Below are 21,373 nucleotides of genomic sequence, written 5' to 3' on the forward strand. Positions count from 1 at the left end.
GAAGCAAGCCAGGTCGGCATCCTCATCCAGGAGTAGATCCTGGATGATATAGGTCTTATTTTTCACCGACCTGGCATTGCAAAGAAGCAAGGTGAGGTTCTGTGGAATGGTTGGTCTGCTCTCCAAGCCATTCTGGGAAACAGGGGGAACTGAAGGCGGGATAGCTTTCAAACAGCGATCCCGTCTTCTTTTGTAACATCTGTTCCCTCTGTTACATCCATACCTCCCATTCCCCAACACAACTCCAATAGCCGCCCCCGTCCCATTCCCAGCCTCAGGTGTGATGATAGGAATTAGAGCCACTGTCAAGATGGGCTATACAATAATCTGGACACCTTTCAGGCCTGTGGCTCACCATCTGTGGCTCACCAACTTGCAATATGGTACCTATTTTTTAAATGTATATCTTTCTCTCTCCACACCTCTGTTTTTCTCACAACAACCCACAACTAACCAACCATTCATTTCTCATTTCAGTGGAAACCAGAAGTGCGTTGTGGTTTCTCCCATTCTAGGAACAAGGCAAGCTACAAATCCCATAAATACATTTTTAAAAATTAAAAACACTCCATGGAGGCCCATGGAGTGGGCGTGAAAAGTGTATGTGGCTTCTGACCTCTCCATGGCTGCCCAACCTTGCACTAAATTTCAGTTTAAAGAATTCTTTCCAACCAGGAAACCTTTCTTGGGTTGACAGACAAGATGAAGGGCAGTACAGTTATCTCCTCCTTTATGATAATCTTTCAAAGAGGAAGGGATGATCCACCTGGTCTTCTCTATCATCCCAACGAAAAGCTCACTACTGCCAAAATGGTGTAACTGACTGATTTATGTTAAACATTGGAAAATGTTTTTCTTTGAAGTTTATAATCTGTTTATACTGGCCTAGAAACCATGGCTTAATCCCCATGCTGAAATGTTCAGAGCACATTTATATTTTATTTATTGTCATAGTCCGACTTTCTCCTAGTAGAAGGCGCAATGTGTCTTACAACATATTATGTATTAATACAAATTATTGCTAAGAACATTATAACATTAAAATCAGTTTAAAACAATTAAACAAGCCTTCCTAATAAGCCCAAATACTGAACCAAAACAGTTTTAAAGCATTAAGTGACATACCACTAAACAGAAGAAGAGTACAAAAATACAGTTAAAAGATGTTTCTTTTAACATTTAATGGTTTGGGCCCTGTCTAAATAAAGTATGTGTCTTGTGTAAGGAGAATGGGAAGGGGGCTGCTTAACTTCCTGTGGAAGGCAGTTTCTCACTTTGAGAACAGCCACCAAAGATGGCTCTTTCTCAGGAGGTCCTCACCAAATGCTCCTGTGAGGATGGCAGGGCTGAGAGAAAGCCTCTTTCCCCCTGGAAAAAACAATAAAACTCAGACTTGCATGAGGTGATGCAGTCCTTCAGATAGTGTGGGCCAATAAAGAGATATTGTACTGGATTGTAAGGGAAGGAATAAAGGTTACACACATACATCCACAATCATATCATCTCTTATCTTACCTTGTATGGGACAAAACAGTACCCAGTATCCAAAGATTATTATTGTGCATGTAGAAACAGCTCTAGCCAGCATTAAGTGGCAAAAGCACAATCCCTCCTGTCCTGAAGCCCCTTCCCCATTCTTTAAAATCCACTCAATAACACTGAACAATGCTCTAGAACAGGGTTTCAACATAGAGGACTGCAGGCAGGAGAAGCCAATAGTCCCAACAATACCATCACATTGGATTTTGGTCCACAAGATCATACAGAACTACATATTATTGTTTTATCTGATTCAGTTATTATTATACTGGTATCAAGCAATTTATAAAATATCTACTCTTTGTTGATTCCCTGAGCAGAGTCTAGTAAGTCCAATACCAAGCCACCTTAAGACGTTTAAATACACAAGGAACAGGAACTGATATTTATCTACAAGGCCACGAAAGCCAATGTTCAAACAATTGACCAGCCAACCAGAAAACCTTAAAGACAAGATCTAACTGATAATGTCTAACAAGTATTAAACAAACCTGGCCTTCCAGCAACATTCACAAACACTGGAAAACTGTAATATAATTTTGATATGTCTCATTGGAGATTAAGTCTGACAGCATATTTTCAGTATCTTGTCAACACTCATTTTCGGAACAAAGAGACATAATTATGATTACCTTCCCACCAGATGCCTTGCACAGAAACACACAGAAATGGGGTATTATTAATCTAAAGCATTAAATTAATGATACACCGACCTATTTTAACTGATTATGTACAATGTCTGATCAATGGAAATTAGACAATGTAGAGCCTATATCAATCCTCCAAAATACCATTTGTGTTCTGTGGAAATGTAATTCTCCTTTTTTGCTATTAATGATTTGTTACAGAATAATCATTTTGGATGAATGCACAAAGTACTGATGTTCTTCTCTTAGCTTTGTTCCAAGACCCTTCAGACAGTGGTTTATTAGATATGCTGGTCCAAGACATTTGCTGGGATTTTAACTCCCTAGAGGCTACTATGATTCATTCTCCCCTTGACCTTCTTTGACCTGAGCATGACTCCTCTTGGAAGGAAACCATAAAAACCCTTTCAATTCATAAAGCTGCATAAGCACTTCCTAACATTCACCCATTCCCCCATCGATCAGCACATGCAAAGGAGGACTATCAGTTCAAAATGGATGTAACTGCATAAAACTACTGTATTAAAATGTCTTTGTGCAGAATAGCTTGGTAGGTTTTTGATTGGATTTGTGCAGAATAGCATTAAGTTGTTAGACTCCAGAAATCTGGAGCATCCTTCTGAAACCTAAGTGACACCCATCCTGTTTAAGACATCAGTTTTGTCTAGAGTGCAAATAAATTAATCCTGACATAAATTATTGCATAGTACGTCATCTGCCTAGGATATTGATTCTCAGTGAATGCCTAACTTCTAGCTCCAAGTTGATTCCTGCAAGCAGGTGTCCTGTGATTGGATCCCAAGATCTATGAACTCATTTTTCTGTAACAAAGTATGTAGCAAGATTTGCACAAATTGCACAAATGGCAGACTTCCAATTACTTAAAAAGGCTGTGAGCCCTCCTGAGAGTGATCAATATTCTGCCTTCATATTTAAGTATGTTCATTCAAGCCATTCCTGTCTAATCCCTGCACATTTGCAAACACAAAAGAAGCAGGGCTGGCACTGCCATCAGACTATGAGGGGGTGGGGAAGATTCCCCAATCCAACAGAGCCCCTTTCCACACCTGAAGAGAGCTGTCAACAATACCCACCTTTCCCACTGGCCAAGAAAGAAAGAAGGCATCTACACTCCCTCCCACCCAAGCAAGCACTGGTAATCCAAAATGATAGCTTAAGAATCACTGTTTATGCTGCAGCTGATCTTTAAGGTTTCTCAGACTGATTCATGGATTCTCAGACTTGATCCTCCTAAAAAAAAGTTTCCTCCTAAAAACTGTCTCACTAGGTAGGAAAAAAATATAAAGGATCTGATGGATCTTGTTCTTAGTGGAGAACGGCAAAAGCAATATCATATAGCCTAAGTGAACTACTACAGCAAAACTGATAATATAACCAACAAAGAATGAATATGGCTTGACCCAGGAAGATCACAGCTTGTTAACAGAAGTAGCTTATCTAGAAGCATTTAAATTTACTACCAAATGTAAAAGCACAACGGCTTTGTGCTTTTTCTTTTCGCTGGGACCCAATGGTATAGTTCAATTGATAAAAATAATTCTGTCAGATGATTCAGAAGCCTGCAATTCCTGCACCTGCTATCTCAGTCCATCCCTAGATTCCATCCAGATATTCTCTGTAGGGCAGTGAAACCTCTGAAGAGCAGATTTTCAGTAGTAGTAGTAGTAGTTATAAACATAGTTTTATAAACATAGTTTTATAAGTATAAAAAAGTCCTGTAATGTGTCATTGCTCTATTATTTTGGATATTGTAACTGGGGTGAGTGCAGACTTTTCTGGTTATTTCTTTAAAAACACAACATCAAGCTGTCTAAGCAGATTTATTGAAAAATAATTGTAATTATGTTTTGTGCTTAGACTGCAGAAAATAAAAGCTATATAATAAGATTTTTCAGGTAACTGTAGAACATCAGCAGGATAAGACAGAATTGATTCTGACACATGTTGCACTGAAAGACAGAACGAGATCAAAGGAAATCTAGAGAAACCTGAGACAAAGCATTCAATACAATATTTATATTTAATAAACAATTAACAGTATTGTTAAAAGGCACTTGTTCATTAGTCATAAGGTTTGTTATTGTTAAACCTAACAGTTCTGTGGGAACTTGAAGGATTAAATATTCAATTTTTTAAAAAAGTAATTTGATTCCAGATTAAAGGACTCAATTTTTTATCCTTTTGTAGGTCGATAAAATAAGTACCCAGCTGATTGGGGGCAACTGGCTTACAAATTGTAAACCGCATAGAGAGTGCCAAGTTCACTATTAAACGGTATAGAAATGTAAATGGTATTGCTATTATCTGGCATTTAAAGAAAAATAAATGAATTCAGTAGATCTATTTACAGTGGAAAAGAAAAGAAAATTACAGTGGGCCCTTTGTATCCACTGGACCCACCCATCCCATTCATACTAAAAGCTGTGGATCCTCAAATTCCATTAAATACAATGCCACAGTGAAATAGTGTCCCTTATATAAATTAGCTAAAAGGTTTCCTTTTAGGAGAGAGAGAGAGAGTGTGTGTGTGTATGTGTGTGTATTCTCAAGCCACAGATGGATATGGGTATCAGTGAATCAGTGGATACGGACGGCTGGCTGTACAGACATTCTAGGGACTTTTAATCTCAAATAGCAGTTTTACTTGTGACACAGAGACTTTATACATGATTAGTATTCATTCACACACACACACAGAGAGAGAGAGAGAGAGAGAGAGAGAGAATAAGGATACAGTTCCCTATGTTGAGGCCTGACGATGTGAAACAGATGAAAGGTGTGCAACAGTTATAAGCCATAAACATGACTTCTTGCATTCTTTCTAAAGCCAGCATGGGATTTCATGAAATTGGGCTTATACACTTGTAAAAATTCATGCACAGCCAAAAAGAAAAACAACTGATGCATGTGTCCTAAGAGGTCAGAAGCTGCACCAAAGGCATGCTCCAGCCCTAAGGACTGGGGCGCAGCTTTGATGCAGCTTCTGGCCTCTTAAGATGTGTGTGTAATTTAAATAGCATACTGTACATCCAAAGTGACCTGAAGCAGCTTTATTTTGGCCTGTCTATATGGGCCCCAAGATGACTAAATTGGGTCTGTCTTAGTTTGGGCACATTATGAGAAGACAAGACTCACTAGAAAAGACAATGCTAACAAAGGTGGAGGGCAGTAGAAACAGAGACAGACCGCAAAGCAGATGGATAGACTCAATCAAAGAAGCCACGACCCTGAGCCTGCAGGACCTGAGGAGAGCAGTTAAGGACGGAGGGGCTTGGAGGTATCTCATTCATGGGGGTGCCATGAGTTGAGGTTGACCCAACAACAATGTGCCAATTCAACAGGAAATCAACTTTTCAACAGATAATCAAATTCATTTGTAGTGTCAAAATTTCAAATGTCTTTAGTTAGCCCCTGATATTACAATATTCTTTGTTTCCTAATAAGAGAAACTCTTTCATATTAATCAAGAGCACTATCACATGAGAAAACTGTCTTCTATGTAATGGTTATTGACTACCTGCTGCTTAATATCCATATATTGACAATGTCCACTGCACCTGCAACTGAAATATGTTGAAAATTGTGCAGAAGCTGATCTAATGAACATGACTTTAGCCAATCTTGTAGCTCTAACATGCTTGCACCTATGCTTGAAGCAAATGAATGCTGCCTACATGGTACCTCAAAGAATGACAAAGTACTGTATCATGTTTCATCCAGTGAAGCTGCCTCAGGTAGACAGGGGCCTGTTATGCTCTTTCCTATAAGAGCAGCAGGTAATCTATCTGGAACACACTGTGAAGAATCTGCATGGCACTTTGCAAATAAAATAGCTTGGATCCACCCCAACTTGGATGCTGTGGTTATTATAGATCCAGTGAATATAATCATCATGAGTTATTTCAATTTGTACAGCCTGGGGATGTGCGCTGGATACTTGAAGAGCCATCAGATGATGTCTTATCACAGTAACCTGAGGGGGACTGGCTGAAGGGATAAGGGAAATTCTGAATGGCTCACTACAGCAAGACAAAGTTCCACTGTGGCTGAGTGTGTGATGAGGTCTTTATTGGGGGGGGGGGGGGGCTCAATGAACCCAAACACATTAAAGAACTACTGGTGCAACATTCCTTTTTAGGTTCTGGAGCATCTGGTGGCCTCGCAGCTACAGGGTTTCCTGGATGAAAAAGATTATTTAAATTGGCTATCATAGTGGATGCCCTATGCAGGGAACTGGACTGGGGGGGGGGTCCCTATTCATTCTTTTAGATCTTTCAGAGGCTTTCAGTACCATCAACCATGGTATTCTTGTAGACCATGTGGCTGGGATGGGACTTGAGGGCACTGTTCTAGAGTGGTTCCAGTCCTTCTTCGAGGGGAGAATATAGAAGATGGTGCTGGGGCATTCCTGTTCAACTACCTCGTGGCTGGCTTGTGGGATTCCTCAAGGATCGCTTTTGTCCCCCATGCTATTTAACATCTACATAAAACTGCTGAAAGAGGTCATTTGGCATTTTGGAGCACAAAGTTCACTGGTAGACTGGTGACATACCACTGTATTTCTCTTTTTCCATGTAACTCCAAGAAATCCATTTCCATGGTAAACTAGTGCCTGTTGTCAGTAATGGACTGGATCATGAGGGCAAAAAAATTAAAGCTGAATCCAGAGAAGACAGAGGTGCTTTTGGTCATTCAGGGGGCAGATTAGGCAATAGTGATTCAGCCTATATTGGATGGGGTTACATTTGCCTTGAAATCTCAAGTTCTCAGCTTGGGTGTATTCCTGAACTCTGATTTGAACCCGAATGCCCAGGTTTCAGCAATGGTCAGGACTGCATCATCGCAGGCATGTTTGGTGAGGTCCCAAGAGAACACCTTCTCAGTGGCTGCTCCTAGATTGTGGAATTCCCTCTCATGGGAGGTTCAGCTGACCTCCAACTCCTTTCCCTTTGCCAGCAGGCTAAAAGTCAGGCAGGCCCTTGGCTTAAAATCCATGTAAGAGAGTTTGTGATGTGACTATGTTTTTAAATCTTTTTTTTTTTAGTATGATTTGCATTTTTATATTGTTTTAGTCTTTAATTTTAATTGAACTGTAATTTAATTCTCTTAAAATGTTTGTATAAAGACTGTTTTAAGTGTGCTATTTTAAATAATGCTATAGGCTGCCTTGGATCCTGCACAGCAAGAAAGGAAATATAAATCAAATAAATAAATGTAATTTTTTTAAAGAAATTGTTTTTATTTACACAACCATCTGGGACAAACAAAAAGAGCAAATTAAATTAGGCAGTACCATAGAATTTTACATATTTAATGTTTTAATCTCCATATACATGACTGATACATGCATATCTGACATACAAGTTTAGCCCCACCTTTTAGTTTGGTAACTTGATTTCTCCTCATCCATAACCACTTTATCCTGTTCTTTAGGGTTCATATTTTCAAAGTCTGGTATTAGGGTTATAGGTTCTCATAAACATTTGCAAGAGTTGAAATACAAGAAATGTCCTGGTCTTTCATTAAAGTCATATCTTTACAGAGTACTATTTCTTTCAATTATATCCTCTAATTTATTATTATTATTATTATTATTATTATTATTATTAATTTTATTTACCGGTACTTATATCCCACCTTTCTCCCCATATAGGGATTCAAGGTGGCTAACTTCACAATGACACAGCAAACACGCACACACACTTCTCTAGCAGTGGCTCAACACAAACATACCTGTACCAGTTGCACAAGATCTAAATTTGACCCTTCAAACAAAATATTTAAAATAAGCTGGAAGAAAAATAATTCTGTGTACGATACTGAACTTAAAGTATTATTGATTATTATTCCATTTTAGAATTTCTGATAAAATTAACAGTAGTTTTAAAGGTTCTTTGATTACTGGAATAACTTGAGCAACAACTGCAACCTATGAGACTCTTTTACTTGCTTGTATCACTGTCATGTGCACACTCCAAACAGTCTGAGATCAGTTTTCTCAGAGGCTGCCAACAAGTTTTATAAGGGCATCTCTGAGACTAGTCAGTGGCCTTTACATATGAATTGTACCCAGTTTTTTAAAATTCCTGCTTTTAGATTTATTTTCTCCTCACTCAAACTGGACTCGCTATCATGACTCACTATAGAATTAACACGTGTTAACAATATGAAAACTGATTGCTTTATCATTATATATGGTGGAAGCACTCAAACAGTAACACCAGACCTGCCCAATATCATCTACTAAGAAGTGCCAGTGCAGCCCAATGCTATACATGTTTATAAATAAAGGTTAATAATAATAATAATAATACTCAGAAGCTTTCAATTCAACATTCCAAAAAGTGAGCACAGCACTGCCAAATTAGTTTCAATGAATATCTGCATAAAAATGGCTTAAGTGTCGGCCAGGACGAATATCCAAATCAGTACAATGTTCCACATTTTGAAAGAGTAGACAGACTATCACAAACCCCAAAGAAGTTTTTAAAAACTAATTGACACCTTTGCTGTTTTACTATTTTAGCATAAACATAATGTGAACGACAACTTGATCAAAAGGCTTAAACAACTAACCTTAGGAAGGACGGAGTACAAATTGGCAAATGCAGCAAAAGTTGACTGTGTGTTCTCATGAAATAATTACATCTTTACAGTAGTAAAATTTACCAAACAAAGATTACTAACTTGAAATTTGCCATAAATACATAAAAGTGATTTTTGTGCAAATTCGCAAGTAGCCTATCTCAAGCTATCCTATAAAATAGGAAAACACTTCTAACATTCTATTTTTAGTTCAGCCAGCTTTTCTGGGAGGCTCAAGTGAGAAGCACCTAGCTCAGTAAACAGAAATACAATTCCAAGGCAAACTCGGTCCTAAGAGTTAATAGACACATAGAGGCACGTATATGGCCATATTTATTTTTTCTGCTGTGGTTTACTTGGTCCTTTTAATACAAAAATTGCTCACAGATAAGCTGGATTTAGGCAGCAGCTTCCTGCTCCACTGGTTCAATATGATTCACTGTTAAACTGGAAGGAGGAAGCAGTATTGCCAGGCAGATACAAACTTGTCTGCTGTTCTGCACAATAATCCTTGTCATCTGAAGTGTGACACCCATACTGACTCTAAAAAAAGGCATGTCTGCTATTCGTAGTAATGAAGAAAGACTCAGTCTCTCAAATGGTTTACATACATTGGAGTGCATGGAATTTGTACGGTCAATCCCCTCAAATACCTTGAAAATAGCCAACATCCAAAAATGCCTGGAAGCATCCATAACCTCACCAAACAGTCAAACCATGGAATGAAAATAATTTAGTGGGCAGAAGATAATTGTACTAATTGTATTACTCTTCTCTTTCTAAAAATATCTAACATTTTGTGAATTAGAATAAACCCTCTGTATACCACCTCTGTATTTTTAGATTAAAATGGCTGTTTTGATTCATGCCGTAAATTCATATTGCACCAAGCTTCCAGGCTGCCAAGAAGGAGTTAACTCTAGAAGCACGTACAGAAACTTCAAAGCCCAGTACAAGCAGCATTCCCTTTAAGTTCACTGAAGAAAGGAAACAGCTTCCTTGATTAACTCTTGTCTGTTTTGCAATGGGCAGCCATTACTATGGACTAATTTAGTTCAGGATTTACGTAAAAGAGAATGGTCAGGGTTTGTTTTCATTTAAAAGAATGCCAGATTCTGTAGATGGAGTCGCTAGCTGATGTGATCCAAAGCAAAACTAATCTGCTAATTTAATAATAATTTTTAGAACACCTGCCAGTGAGCCAGCGCAGCCTAGATTTTGTGGCATAATACACACTAGATGGGCTTGGCAAAAAGAAAAAGGAAAGAAAGCAGGGAAGAGGGAGTGCAGCATTTTTAAAAGCAATTAAGAACTTCTCCTCTGTATCTGAAAGCAACCTGCCACACACATATGAAGACACACAAGGAACTAAGCCACAACATAAACTGGCAATACCTCTTTTATGCAACTCTCTCAGCGGAATGTCATCTCCTCCTCCCCCATCATATGGCAAATAAGGATCTGAAGATATTTCCATGAGCGTAAGAAATAAAAAGAGCCTTTGTAAGATCAGAACAAGCGAGCCATTTCTTATAGAACAACGGCAGGCTGAGAAGCTGCCATATTCGATCGGGATTTGGAGTGTGTGCTGGCTTGTCGCAGCAACTCGGTTCTTCCACAATCGATGATGTCATCAAAGGGAATTTATTGCAGCCTGGTTGCTAGTGGCTACAACCAAGGAGCGTTTAAAGGTGGAACAGCAGCCTTAATCTATAAAGCTTGCTACATCTGAAGGTGACTAAACCTGAAGCAGAACAGAATAAACTGGTTTAAGAGTATATGCACGAAAGTAAACTACGCTGGCCTATTTAATGTAAAAATATCAGCCGTGAGAAGTCAGCCATGTTTGTCTGCCCTTGAGATCTTTACAAAAATCCCAATGTTTATATTTCCATCTTTTAAAAGAGGCTGACAAACAGGTTCACCTACTGAATCACAGTGTCTTAACTTAAATACATATGCACCGACTAAATTACATTGTAATAAAAGCACAAATCATAATGGATTAGAACAAGAGGAAACACTAACTCAAAAAAAAAAGAGAAAGAAGAATCTGTCATCTACAAAACAAAAAACTCAGTGCAGTTCACTGTGTCTGTATGGTACATCATTTGCACTCACTCAACTGACATAAAAACATAATGAAAGGTGTAATCCATGGCACACTTACAAATTCCACAGAAATCAGAGAGATTTACTTACAAATAAATATAAACACGATGGCACCACATACTAGTCTCCCACACACAGTTGTTATTTAGTTATTGGATGTCTGATACCAAAAGCTGCATGGTGATTATATGCCATCTACATATTATGAACAATTTCTTCCTCCACAGTTTTAAGCTTCAGAAGAATTCACAATGACCAAACAACAACAGCAAAAAAGGGGGGGCAAGGGAGCTGGAGAAGGACTATCAAGGAAACAGGGAAGGAATGCAAGAAAGGATCATATAGAAGATGAAAAATCTCCAAAGTACACAGAAGACTGAGCAAGCTGACAAACACAATTTCATTACCTAGCCTAATTATTCATTTTCAAAGAGCAAGTGCTTCTGTTACAGCATCAAGAAAGGACAAAAACATAATCAGAGCACCAGTACAAAAGGCAGAGGCTACGTATACAATGTTGTACATTGCAACCAGCAGTTTAAAAGCAGGACCCACAAATATACATCCAACAATAGCTACTACTGTTTGTACTTTATTATTATTATTATTATTATTAACCGTTATTTATGAAGCGCTGTAAATTTACACAGCGCTGTACATGCAATCTTTTTAGTTAGACGGTTCCCTGCCCTCAGGCTTACAATCTAAAAAGACATGACACAGAAGGAGAAGGGAGTGGTGGCGGGAAAGGGTAAGAGGTCCAGCAGTTCCTCTCAACCTCCGAGGCCTGGACCAAAGCAGATGGACTGGAGGGAGGGCTTGGCTTTCTGAATCTTTCTGCTTTTAATAAATTTATACTGATGCCATAATACAATATTCATAGCAGTAAATTTCACCTGTCAAAATGGGCTATGGTACCAGTGAGATATTTAGTGTCATTCCCATCCCTGTATAGCACTGCTCTCAGGAGATGACCTGAACAAGGTGATCACAGCATTACAACCGTGTGCCTTCCTAATCCCTGTTGCTCTCATTTTATGTAATCTACCTGACAGGGTATGACTAGATAGTTCTATAGCATGCTTACTGCTGCTTGCCTATTTTTGAAAGAAACAGTAGTATGACTACTCTGAAAAGCCCATACTTGAGCCAATGGTGTGTAGCAACTACTGATACAAACATTCCATTTTTAGGAAATGTTTTAGGGTAAATGCTTATATTTTTGGATGACATAGATTATTTACGACACATTTCCACATGGATTCAGGCATGGATACAGGACTGAACCAAATTTGGTCACACTTGTGGATGGAAAAGCACAAGAAGAATGTGGCTTGCCTTCTTGATCTCTCAGTACCTCTTGATACCACTGACCATAGTATACTCCTGTAACTGCTTTGTGGGATGAAGCTGGAGGCACTGTACTTCATTAATTGTTCTAAACTCTAGTCTAAATCACCAAAAATGGCATTTGGGAAGTCCTTCTCACCCCCAGCATTTATGCATGTTGCTGCATACTCTTTAATATCTACATGAAGTCACTGGGGAGCAGTCGGAACAAATGAAGCCAAGTCTCATCTGTATATTAGAGATATAGCTCTGTTTCTCCATAATGTCTGGAGCAGATATAGATGGGCATACTCTGGATCAATGAGTAAACAGAATGGTGAATTGGATAATGACAATAAACTAAATCCTAAATGATACAGAGGGTCTGTAAATGAGTAGTTTGCAGGTAAGAGACCATTCTGTTATGAACAGAGGTGCCCCCTCAAAGAATTAGGTGCTTAGCATGATTGTGCTTCTGGGTCCATCTTTGTTACTAGAGGCCTACAGGGACTCAGTGACTTGGACAACCATTTATCCATTTCAATTGATATGGCAGCTATGGTAATTCAAAGACTGAGACGTGCTGACTACAGTACTTGATGTTTCAAAATCTCAAAACAGAATTGTTTCACAGTACTTTATATGAAGCTTCCTTTAGAGATGGTCTGGAAACTGCATTTGTTTTTCTCTTTTTCTAGTTTACATTCTCTAATTTTTTATTTCTGAGCGTTTTTATACTCTTTAGTCCTGTGGCCAGTGGTGTCACTGTGGCTGGTGTCACCTGGTGCAGGGGAACTATTCTGGCCTTCCCCCTCCCTCCATCTCTCCTTGAATGCCCTTTCTGGCTGGCCAAATAGCTGTGCCAGTCCCTCTGGGTGTTCACTCCCAGTGCAGTCCGCACCTGCTAGATCACTGCTGAGGGGAGTTGCGCTGTAGCCTCCAGAGCATCCTTTCAGGGTCTGGAGTGGTTGCTCACCCAGCAGCCATGTCTGACTCTGACGGCACCATCCCCCAGCAAGGGCCTTCAGAATCTCACTGAGAGAGCAACCATGCCAGACTCTAAAGGCCCATTTAGGGTCTGCTGTGGCTGCTGAGCAAGCAGGAAAAGGAGGTGATGGCCTTTCTTGCTAGCCCAATAGCCATGCCAATCCCTCTGGGTGAACACTCCCAGTGCAATCCACACCCACCTAGTGATGCCTCCATATGTGGCATGTTTTATGTTCAGTTGCATATAAATATGTATAATAGATAAAAATATAAAATGTATAACTTACTCAAAGGTTCCAGATCACATATAACAAACAATTACCTAGTCCACTGGTCCCCAAACTGTGCTCTTTAAGGAATTTTGGACTTCACCTCCCAGAATCCCAGACGATTGGCCATTATGGCTGAGGCTTCTGGGAGCTGAATCCAAAATCACTTAAAGGGCACAGTTTGGGGACCACTGATCTAGACTGAAAACAGATAAATGCATATTAATGATATGAAAAGCTCTCCCTGCCCCCCAACAGCCCATTATCTGACAATTTGCTTTTTGACACTTGCAAATTAAGGACAAGCTCCATTAATCCATCAAGGAGTCTGCTCTTTCATCAATCCTTCTGTCCTATGGAAGCTTACTTGGGATCGATCGTGCACACACATGCTGCTTGAAAAGTCAACTGAGAAGGGGGGAAAGCACCAAGCTGTCTGAGACAGTTTGCTAGGAGTGTGCATGGGTTCACAGAAGCAGTCCCAAGCAAGCCACCATAATTCCTTCATGTTTCCTACCTGGGTTCTGTTTCTGATCAAGGCTGCATCTGTACTAGAGAAATAATTTAGTTTAACACCACATTAACTGCCATGGCTCAATGCTATGGAATTCTGGGATTTCTGCTGTGAATCTGTGATTGCTATTGTGGCACCAGAGCTTTCTGACAGAGAAGGATACATCTCTCACAAAACCACAAATCCTGGAATTCCATAGCACTGAGCCATGGCAGTGAAAGTGGTGTCATTATTTCTGCAGTGTGGATGACATCCAGTTTCTGACAGTGCTGCAATCCCTAACTTGTCAGATAAGTGGCAGTTTCCTGTACATGTGATAATGATATTGATGATACTCTGTGAGAGCCACCTTGGATCCCATAATTGGAGAAAATGGAGAAATAAATAAAACAAATAAATTACACACAAAACCAGAAAGTGAACAAAATACCTTTTTAAGTGACAGTATCTGAACTCAAACATCATTCCAAATTATCTTTTTGAAGCATAGACAACCTTAGCATCTAAACTTTAGTTGGCTTCTAGATATAGATCAAGCAATCATAAATTTCACTACACGGGGTACAAGAATCACTGGTTGCCCTGTTAAACCAAACAATTATTAATATAAACCAGAGTTTGGAAACTCACACAAAATCATGGTTTCTTGATTGACAAACCATGCCCTTGTTTAGTTAGCAAATTAAAATAAAGTGGTCTAGTTTTCTAGCCAACCACAAGCCATTTGTATTTTTTTAAAAAAATGTCAAAGCAAACCTAAGCCAAAGTTTAGTATGCTGTCTGAATAATATCAGTAGTTTTGTAATTAATTTGAATTGTTACAGAAAGACAAAACAAAACTCTCTCTTTGCTATGTGTTCTCTCTTCGCTATGTCTGTGTGTATGGGGTGCATAGATAATAGTCTAATGAGAAAAGAATAAAGACATGACATTCAGGTTCTCAACCTATTTAACTCAGAATTATATCACAATGAGTTCAGTGAGTAAACCTGTATAGGACTGCATTATTAGCTTCTCTCAATAAACAAGACTGAAAATTAGCTTCTGCTAAAAACAGGAGTGAATTAGAAAAGTGTGTTTCGGGCTCAAGCTAAGAGGAACATCATGACCTACTCAAGACTCAAGGGACAGGGTGCATCCCCCCATTAAGTTTCTTATTGTTTACTGAAGCCTAAATAGAAGCTACATGATCCAAACACATCAGCAACATTTTTTTGTTACAAGCAGGGCTTGTCCTAAAAGGATATGTAATTAATAGTCTGTGGCGGGGTGCAGACTGCCAAACTCTTTTGCTGCACAGGAGAGCCACAGCCTACAAATGGCGCTGCGCAGCTGCGCAGCAAAGAAGGAGCTGCAAAAAGCGGCTCCTTTTTGTGGTGCCACAAAGCGCCAGAGACAGTTCCGTTACGTCACAGCTGCGCAGCGTCATTTGTAGGCGGCACAGCTGCAACTTAATCATTGCGCGTGCTGTTTGTATGGTGCTGCACAACATGCTAGGGTTGTGGGACGTGTGTACGTGCCGCCCCGAGGCAACCCTAGCACGTCGTGGATATGCTGCAAAGGGCCCATCTACACAGGGCCTGTGATAAGATGGTGGACAGATCCACTTCAACCACGTTCGCCCACAAGAATAGATTCATAACAGTGGAGGTGGCAGGGTGAAGAAACAGATGCAGAAGCAGAAAGGGATAGAAACAAATAAAGAATGATGATGAAAAGCAATGCGGGCAAAGTATTTCTACACATAGTTCCACACCACAATTTACCTTTGGCCTGCTTTGCTCATCAACAATGGTACAGTCCAATGAGAATAAACCTGAACTTTACTCTTCTTCTGCTCAGCTAGGACTTCAAGGGAGTTCAGTTTCACAAGGGTAATTTCTCAATATGGATGAACTACATGTTTAGAACAATGCTACCCAAATGTACTGATCCTTGGGTTTACACTAGGCCCTGAGCCACTGGCGGCCTGGTGAATTTCCAGGAAAGAAAGAAGACGCCAGCCACAGATGCTGGCGAAACATCAGGAAGAAACTCTGCTAGAACATGGCCACATAGCCTGAAAAACCCACAAAAAACTAAAGAAAGAAACAGTTGTAGCCAAAGAATACAAATATGGCACTAGTCACTAGTCCCTATTATTGGGGGGGAGGATAACAGACGGCTCCCCACATCATATAGCCAAAGCTCTTGCATACAGCACTAAGCCATTATGTAGCATTATGTGTGAAATCAGCTCTTTCCTTTCCAGCTTATGATAGCACCTTTCCAGATGACACTGAAGACCATTCTGTCATAACTGACCACCAAACTCAACATGTTCTGCCAACCTTGTACAGTGCCTTGCATATGGATAAAACATTGTTCAGACCTGCCCCTGGGCTAAATAAATATTTTTGTTTGTTTGCCTACCTGGAACTTCAGAAACACAGGGCAAACAAGCAGCTATAGCAAGCCACAATAAATTCTTGTGGGCTGCATTTAGATTTGGGGGAGGGGGTTTACAAATAGCACAAGCCTGCTCATAATACTCCTTATGGTTTTGGACATACCATGGAACAGGTTGAATGCAGCAAGAAAGGAATGCTCTGAGGAAATACTGATTGAGAAAAAACTTGTTCAACCAGAATTTTACATTAGGTTAAATGTTTGATTCTTCCTTCTCTTACAATGTGAAATAGTGAATCAATGGAAGTGGCTTATACCAGGATAGCATTTCACATCTTAGGATTTACTTGGTACAGTGGGCCCTTGGTATCAAGCTCCTCCCCACCCATGGATACCAAAATTTGTGGATGCTAAAGTCTCAATAAATATAATGGCAAAATAAAATGGTGTCCCTTATATAATATGGCAAAATCAAGATTTGCATTTTGGAGTTTATATGTGTTGGGGCAGTGGTTAAATGCCTGTACTGCAGCCACTCACTCAAAACCATAAGGTTGTGAGTTCAATACTAGCCAGGGCTCAAGCTTGACTCAGGCTTGCATCCTTCCAAGGTCACTAAAATGAGTACCCAGCATGTTGGGTGCAATTAGCTCACAGTTGTAAACCACTCAGAGACTGCTTTGTTCAGTATGAAGCTGTATATAAATGAAGCTGCTATTGTGATTAACATTTTCAAGCCATGGATGGTAGAATCCATGGATAGAGAATCTGTGGATATGGAGAGCGAACTGTATAGTGCTGTCTTCTACTTCCCTCCATGATAGATTTACACTGGGCCCATTCCCACTGAAAGAATAACGTGCATCCTGATTTGGGTCTGCCCTGCTATTGTAATCAATTCCAAAAGGCCCCACGTTCCCACTAGGAAAATGGGGCCTCTTTGGAATTGATTTTTTGGGAGGGCGCGCTTATCATTCCCATTGGAGCTGGGGAAGACAAGCAGCCCTCCACCGGACCTTTTCTCTCTTCTTTCCCTCCCCTCCCCTCCTCTCCTCTCCCGCCCCTCCCTTTCTTTCTTTCTTTCTTTCTTTCTTCCTTCCTTTGCTTCATCTTTTACATCCTTTGTTACATGCCCCTAAGTTTTACCATCAACTTCTCCATGAGTCATATAAAAATCCATAATTCTGGCCCCCAAACCTGCCCTTGATTTATACATGAGGTTGACCTATAGGCTAGTATATATGGTAATTCTATTCTGGCAGGTTAGTACTTATTTATAAGGTTGCATACCAATCCAAATTTCTGGACATGGACCAAAAAGAAAAAACAAACAAAAAGTTTCATGATCCTTCATTAATTTGCAAATAGGCTCAGATTTCTATAACTGATTAAATAAGCCAAAAAGGGTGTGCTGTTTGCTTGAATTCATTAATCCCACCCTAACAATTAACACAAACATTTTATCCTTACATTTCACACATTTCAGCTCTTCCATTTTCTTATTAAGGCTGAATAGGAACAGTACATTTTATTCCTCTAATTCATCCATGACTTGTCTAGAGTTACTTCAAGAGTTATTGTTCCTTTCTTATTGACTTTCTTTTTAAATGGTGTCAAGTACAAACTGTACATTTATCAGTTGTGGAATGTAGTCTGCCATTAAGCTAAATCAACTACACCTGAAGAGCTACTGGGATCTCTCTCTCTTTTTTTATAGAAAATCCGCTCAGAAAAGAAAGAACCATACAAAGTACAGTGGACCCTTATTATACGCTGGGGTTTGGTTCCAGGATCCCCCGTGTATAACAAAATCCTTGTATGCTCAAGTCCCATTAAATATAATCACATAGAAAAATAGCGTCCCTTCCAAAAAATGGAAAATCAAGGTTTGATATGTGAAATTCATACTTTTTTTGAACATTTTCAAACCATGGATGCTTGAATCTGTGTATAAGAAGGGCCAACTGTAATCTGAAATGAAATTTTGTGAGAAAGCCCACCAGACCAGCTCTGGAGCCTCTTCTCCACCACCTTTTCCAGCTACCAGCCCCTGAAACCAGCCCCCTGTTCCCTCACCCCAGCTGTAATGGTGGAGAGAAATGGAGAACCCAGCCACGGTGCCTGCTGGGATAGAAACCCGAATGGACACACACACCCTGGAGATGGAGAGATGGCTACGCCATTCGCCTGTCTCTGTAGAGGCCAACAAATGCTTAAACCGACGTATAAAACAGGACTAAAGAGTCATTTTATATGCCAGAAAATACGGTATTTGTCTCTTCCAACTTTATGGTTCTATGATTTGTCTCCAAACGAGAAATGAAAAACCAAAACAAATAATGGTCTGCTATGGTGGCTAACTATAGTTTTTTTATAACCATAGTTTGTACAATTTGGATGTTACATAGAAAGCTATAGTGATAGTCAGAATTAGGAAGTGAGAGGAAGAATTGTAGCACATAACCCCAAAACATGGCCCCAAATTCTAATTCATGTTTTTGGCCACAATATTTGAATTAAGACACTAATATTTCATTATGTTCATACTATAAAAGAGATCAGGCCTGAACAGACAGGCCAAAATAAAGCTGTTTTGGGTCACTTTAGGAGGTATGCCGTTTAAATGATACATGCATCTTAAGAGGCCAGACGCTGCGCCAAACCTGTGTTCCAGTCCTTAGGATTAGAACGTAGCTTTGGCGTAGCTTCCAGTCTCTTAAGATGCATGCAGCATTTAAACAGCATACCACCAAAGTGAGCCAATGCAGCTTTATTTTGGCCTGTCTGTTTGGGCCCATCTTCTGCAATATTATATCATGTGCATATCCTAATGCATAGCCTTCCATCATGTACATGACATGAACCCCACCCCTCAAAAAAATAAAAAGTTTACTCACTTACCTATACATGCATCACCGTCTAACAAGTTATCATCTTCAGATGTCTGAAAATCCATTATGACACCTGCTCCATCTAGAAGTTCTTCATCACTGCTTGCACTAGTTATGCTGTTGTAGCTACTTCGGTAATAACCTCTATGGAACAGCTGTTCAGACTCCATTTAGCTGCTTCTATAAGCTGAAAAAGAAGAAACTCATAGTTAGAAAGTACTGTCTACATACACAATCAATCTAACAATTATAAAAAAAAGTTTACTTAATTGGAAGGTTAACTCAGAGGATGTGCAAATTCCATAACCAGTATTATTCAAACAGTGGCAACTGTTTCAACACAAACACATGGTTTGTTGAGTATGAGCATTAAAATAGCCTTTCTCATTTTCCTTTCAAGAGATTGTGCCCTCTAGATACTCACTGATGATGGAACTTTTAATTTTTTTCCTTTAGTAGCCACATGGCTAGAAGGGGGGGGGGGCTGGTCTACATGAATGTCCCCTTCAACAACACCTGAACTGAGAACAGCAACAGCTTGACAAAATGCAGGCTTGCAACTAATGTTGTAACTAACACTGCCATATTATCTTCCCCACCCACCCAGTATGATTGTTAACATCTTTGCCTGATGAAGAAGCCGGTGGACCTTCAGAGCTTTGAAAGCTTGCAACATATATTTTGTGCATTATTTTGGTTGGCCAGTAAAGGTATCACTGTTTTGTGAGTTAAGAATTTTAAGTGTGAATGTCCAGAGCAATTTTCAGGTCTGCTAGTAATATCTCATAATTTGTTCATTTTGGATTAAGATTATTCAAATTAATTGAGACACTGCAAGATTAAATGAGAGCACTGCAGAAAGCAATTCTATGCTACACTGGCATTCAGATCAAGGAAGACAGTGGTGCCACTCTAGTTTGCTTTGGTCAGACTTCACTTGGAATACTGTGTCCAGCTCTGCGCACAACAGTTCAATAAGGATATTGACAAGTTAGAATGTGTTCAGAGAAGGGTAAACACGATGACTAAAAGCCTGGAAACCAAGCCTTGCAAGGAATGACTTTGGGAACTAAGTACATTTAGTTTGCAGAAGACTGAAAGGTGACATGATGGACATCTTCAACTATCTGAAGGGATGTCAAATAGAAAATGGAGCGAGCTTATTTTCTGCTGTTTCGGAAACTAGAACCTAAAACAAGGGCTTCAAATACAAGAAAAGAGAGTGCATCTAAACATTAGGAAGTACTTCTTTACTGTAAGAACTGCTCAACAGTGAGTGGATAAACTGCCTTGGAGGGTGGTGGACCCTTCTTGTTTGACAGTTTTTAAACAGAGATTAAACAGGCATCTTTCAGGAATGCTGTAATTGTATATTCATGTATGTTAGGGGACTAAACTACCGTATATACTTGACTATAAGCCAACTTCATGTATAAGTCGAGGGCAGGTTTTGGGGGCCAAAATTATGGATTTTGATATGACCCATGGATAAGTCAAGGGTAAAACTTAGGGGCATGTACCAAAGGATGTAAAGGAAGAAACAAAGAAAAATGATGCCAAATAACTTGCAAATTTCTGGCAAGGCTGGTGTTTCTTTAGGTGATCCCAGGACAGACTAAGCTGTCGCCTTTCGCCACACTACTCAGTAAAGGTGGCGGCTCCTTTTTTAAAAATAAGACTTCCAAACTTCTTCCCCTTCTTCCAGGCGGTAGACCTCTTCCCCCTAAGCTCCCCTTTACATTTACAAACAAATCCCCCCACACTCAACATAGTATTGTATGTGAATTAAAATATTTTATTTTTAGTGTCCATATTTTTGTTCACACATTTATGTATACTCATTTTTTAAACATTTTATAAAGAAATATCATTCAAATTTGAACATTTTTATTTCAATAAATTCAACACCAAACTCAACACGATGTTTATATTTGATGTGATACATGTGCTTGTTTCTGAGCACAAAGTTTACTAAAAAGAGGAGTGATAATAGAAAGAGCACCTCCCAGTTCTTTGGTGACCTCAAGTTTTCAGTACATTTACCCTTCATAGCTGCTAGTACGGAGAATCCAGTTTCACAAAAGGAGGTAT

At 39.5% G+C, this 21,373-nt stretch overlaps 1 protein-coding gene across 6 annotated transcripts in view; it reads right to left on the reverse strand.

The window, feature by feature from the left end:
• Positions 1–21,373, reverse strand: part of CLCN3 (chloride voltage-gated channel 3) — a 61,193-nt gene that overhangs the window by 35,131 nt on the left and 4,689 nt on the right. For 4 of the 6 annotated variants that reach the window (XM_042467022.1, XM_042467026.1, XM_042467023.1 and 1 more), the window contains exon 2: positions 19,293–19,469. In XM_042467022.1, the coding sequence (XP_042322956.1) occupies positions 19,293–19,452 (160 nt within the window). In that variant the 5' untranslated portion in view covers positions 19,453–19,469. Of the gene's footprint in view, positions 1–10,187; positions 10,408–19,292; positions 19,470–21,373 lie in introns of those variants that run through there. The other 2 variants (XM_042467025.1, XM_042467027.1) reach the window with 2 other exon arrangements.

This window comes from Sceloporus undulatus, chromosome 5, assembly GCF_019175285.1.
Source record: "Sceloporus undulatus isolate JIND9_A2432 ecotype Alabama chromosome 5, SceUnd_v1.1, whole genome shotgun sequence".
NCBI lineage: Eukaryota > Metazoa > Chordata > Lepidosauria > Squamata > Phrynosomatidae > Sceloporus > Sceloporus undulatus.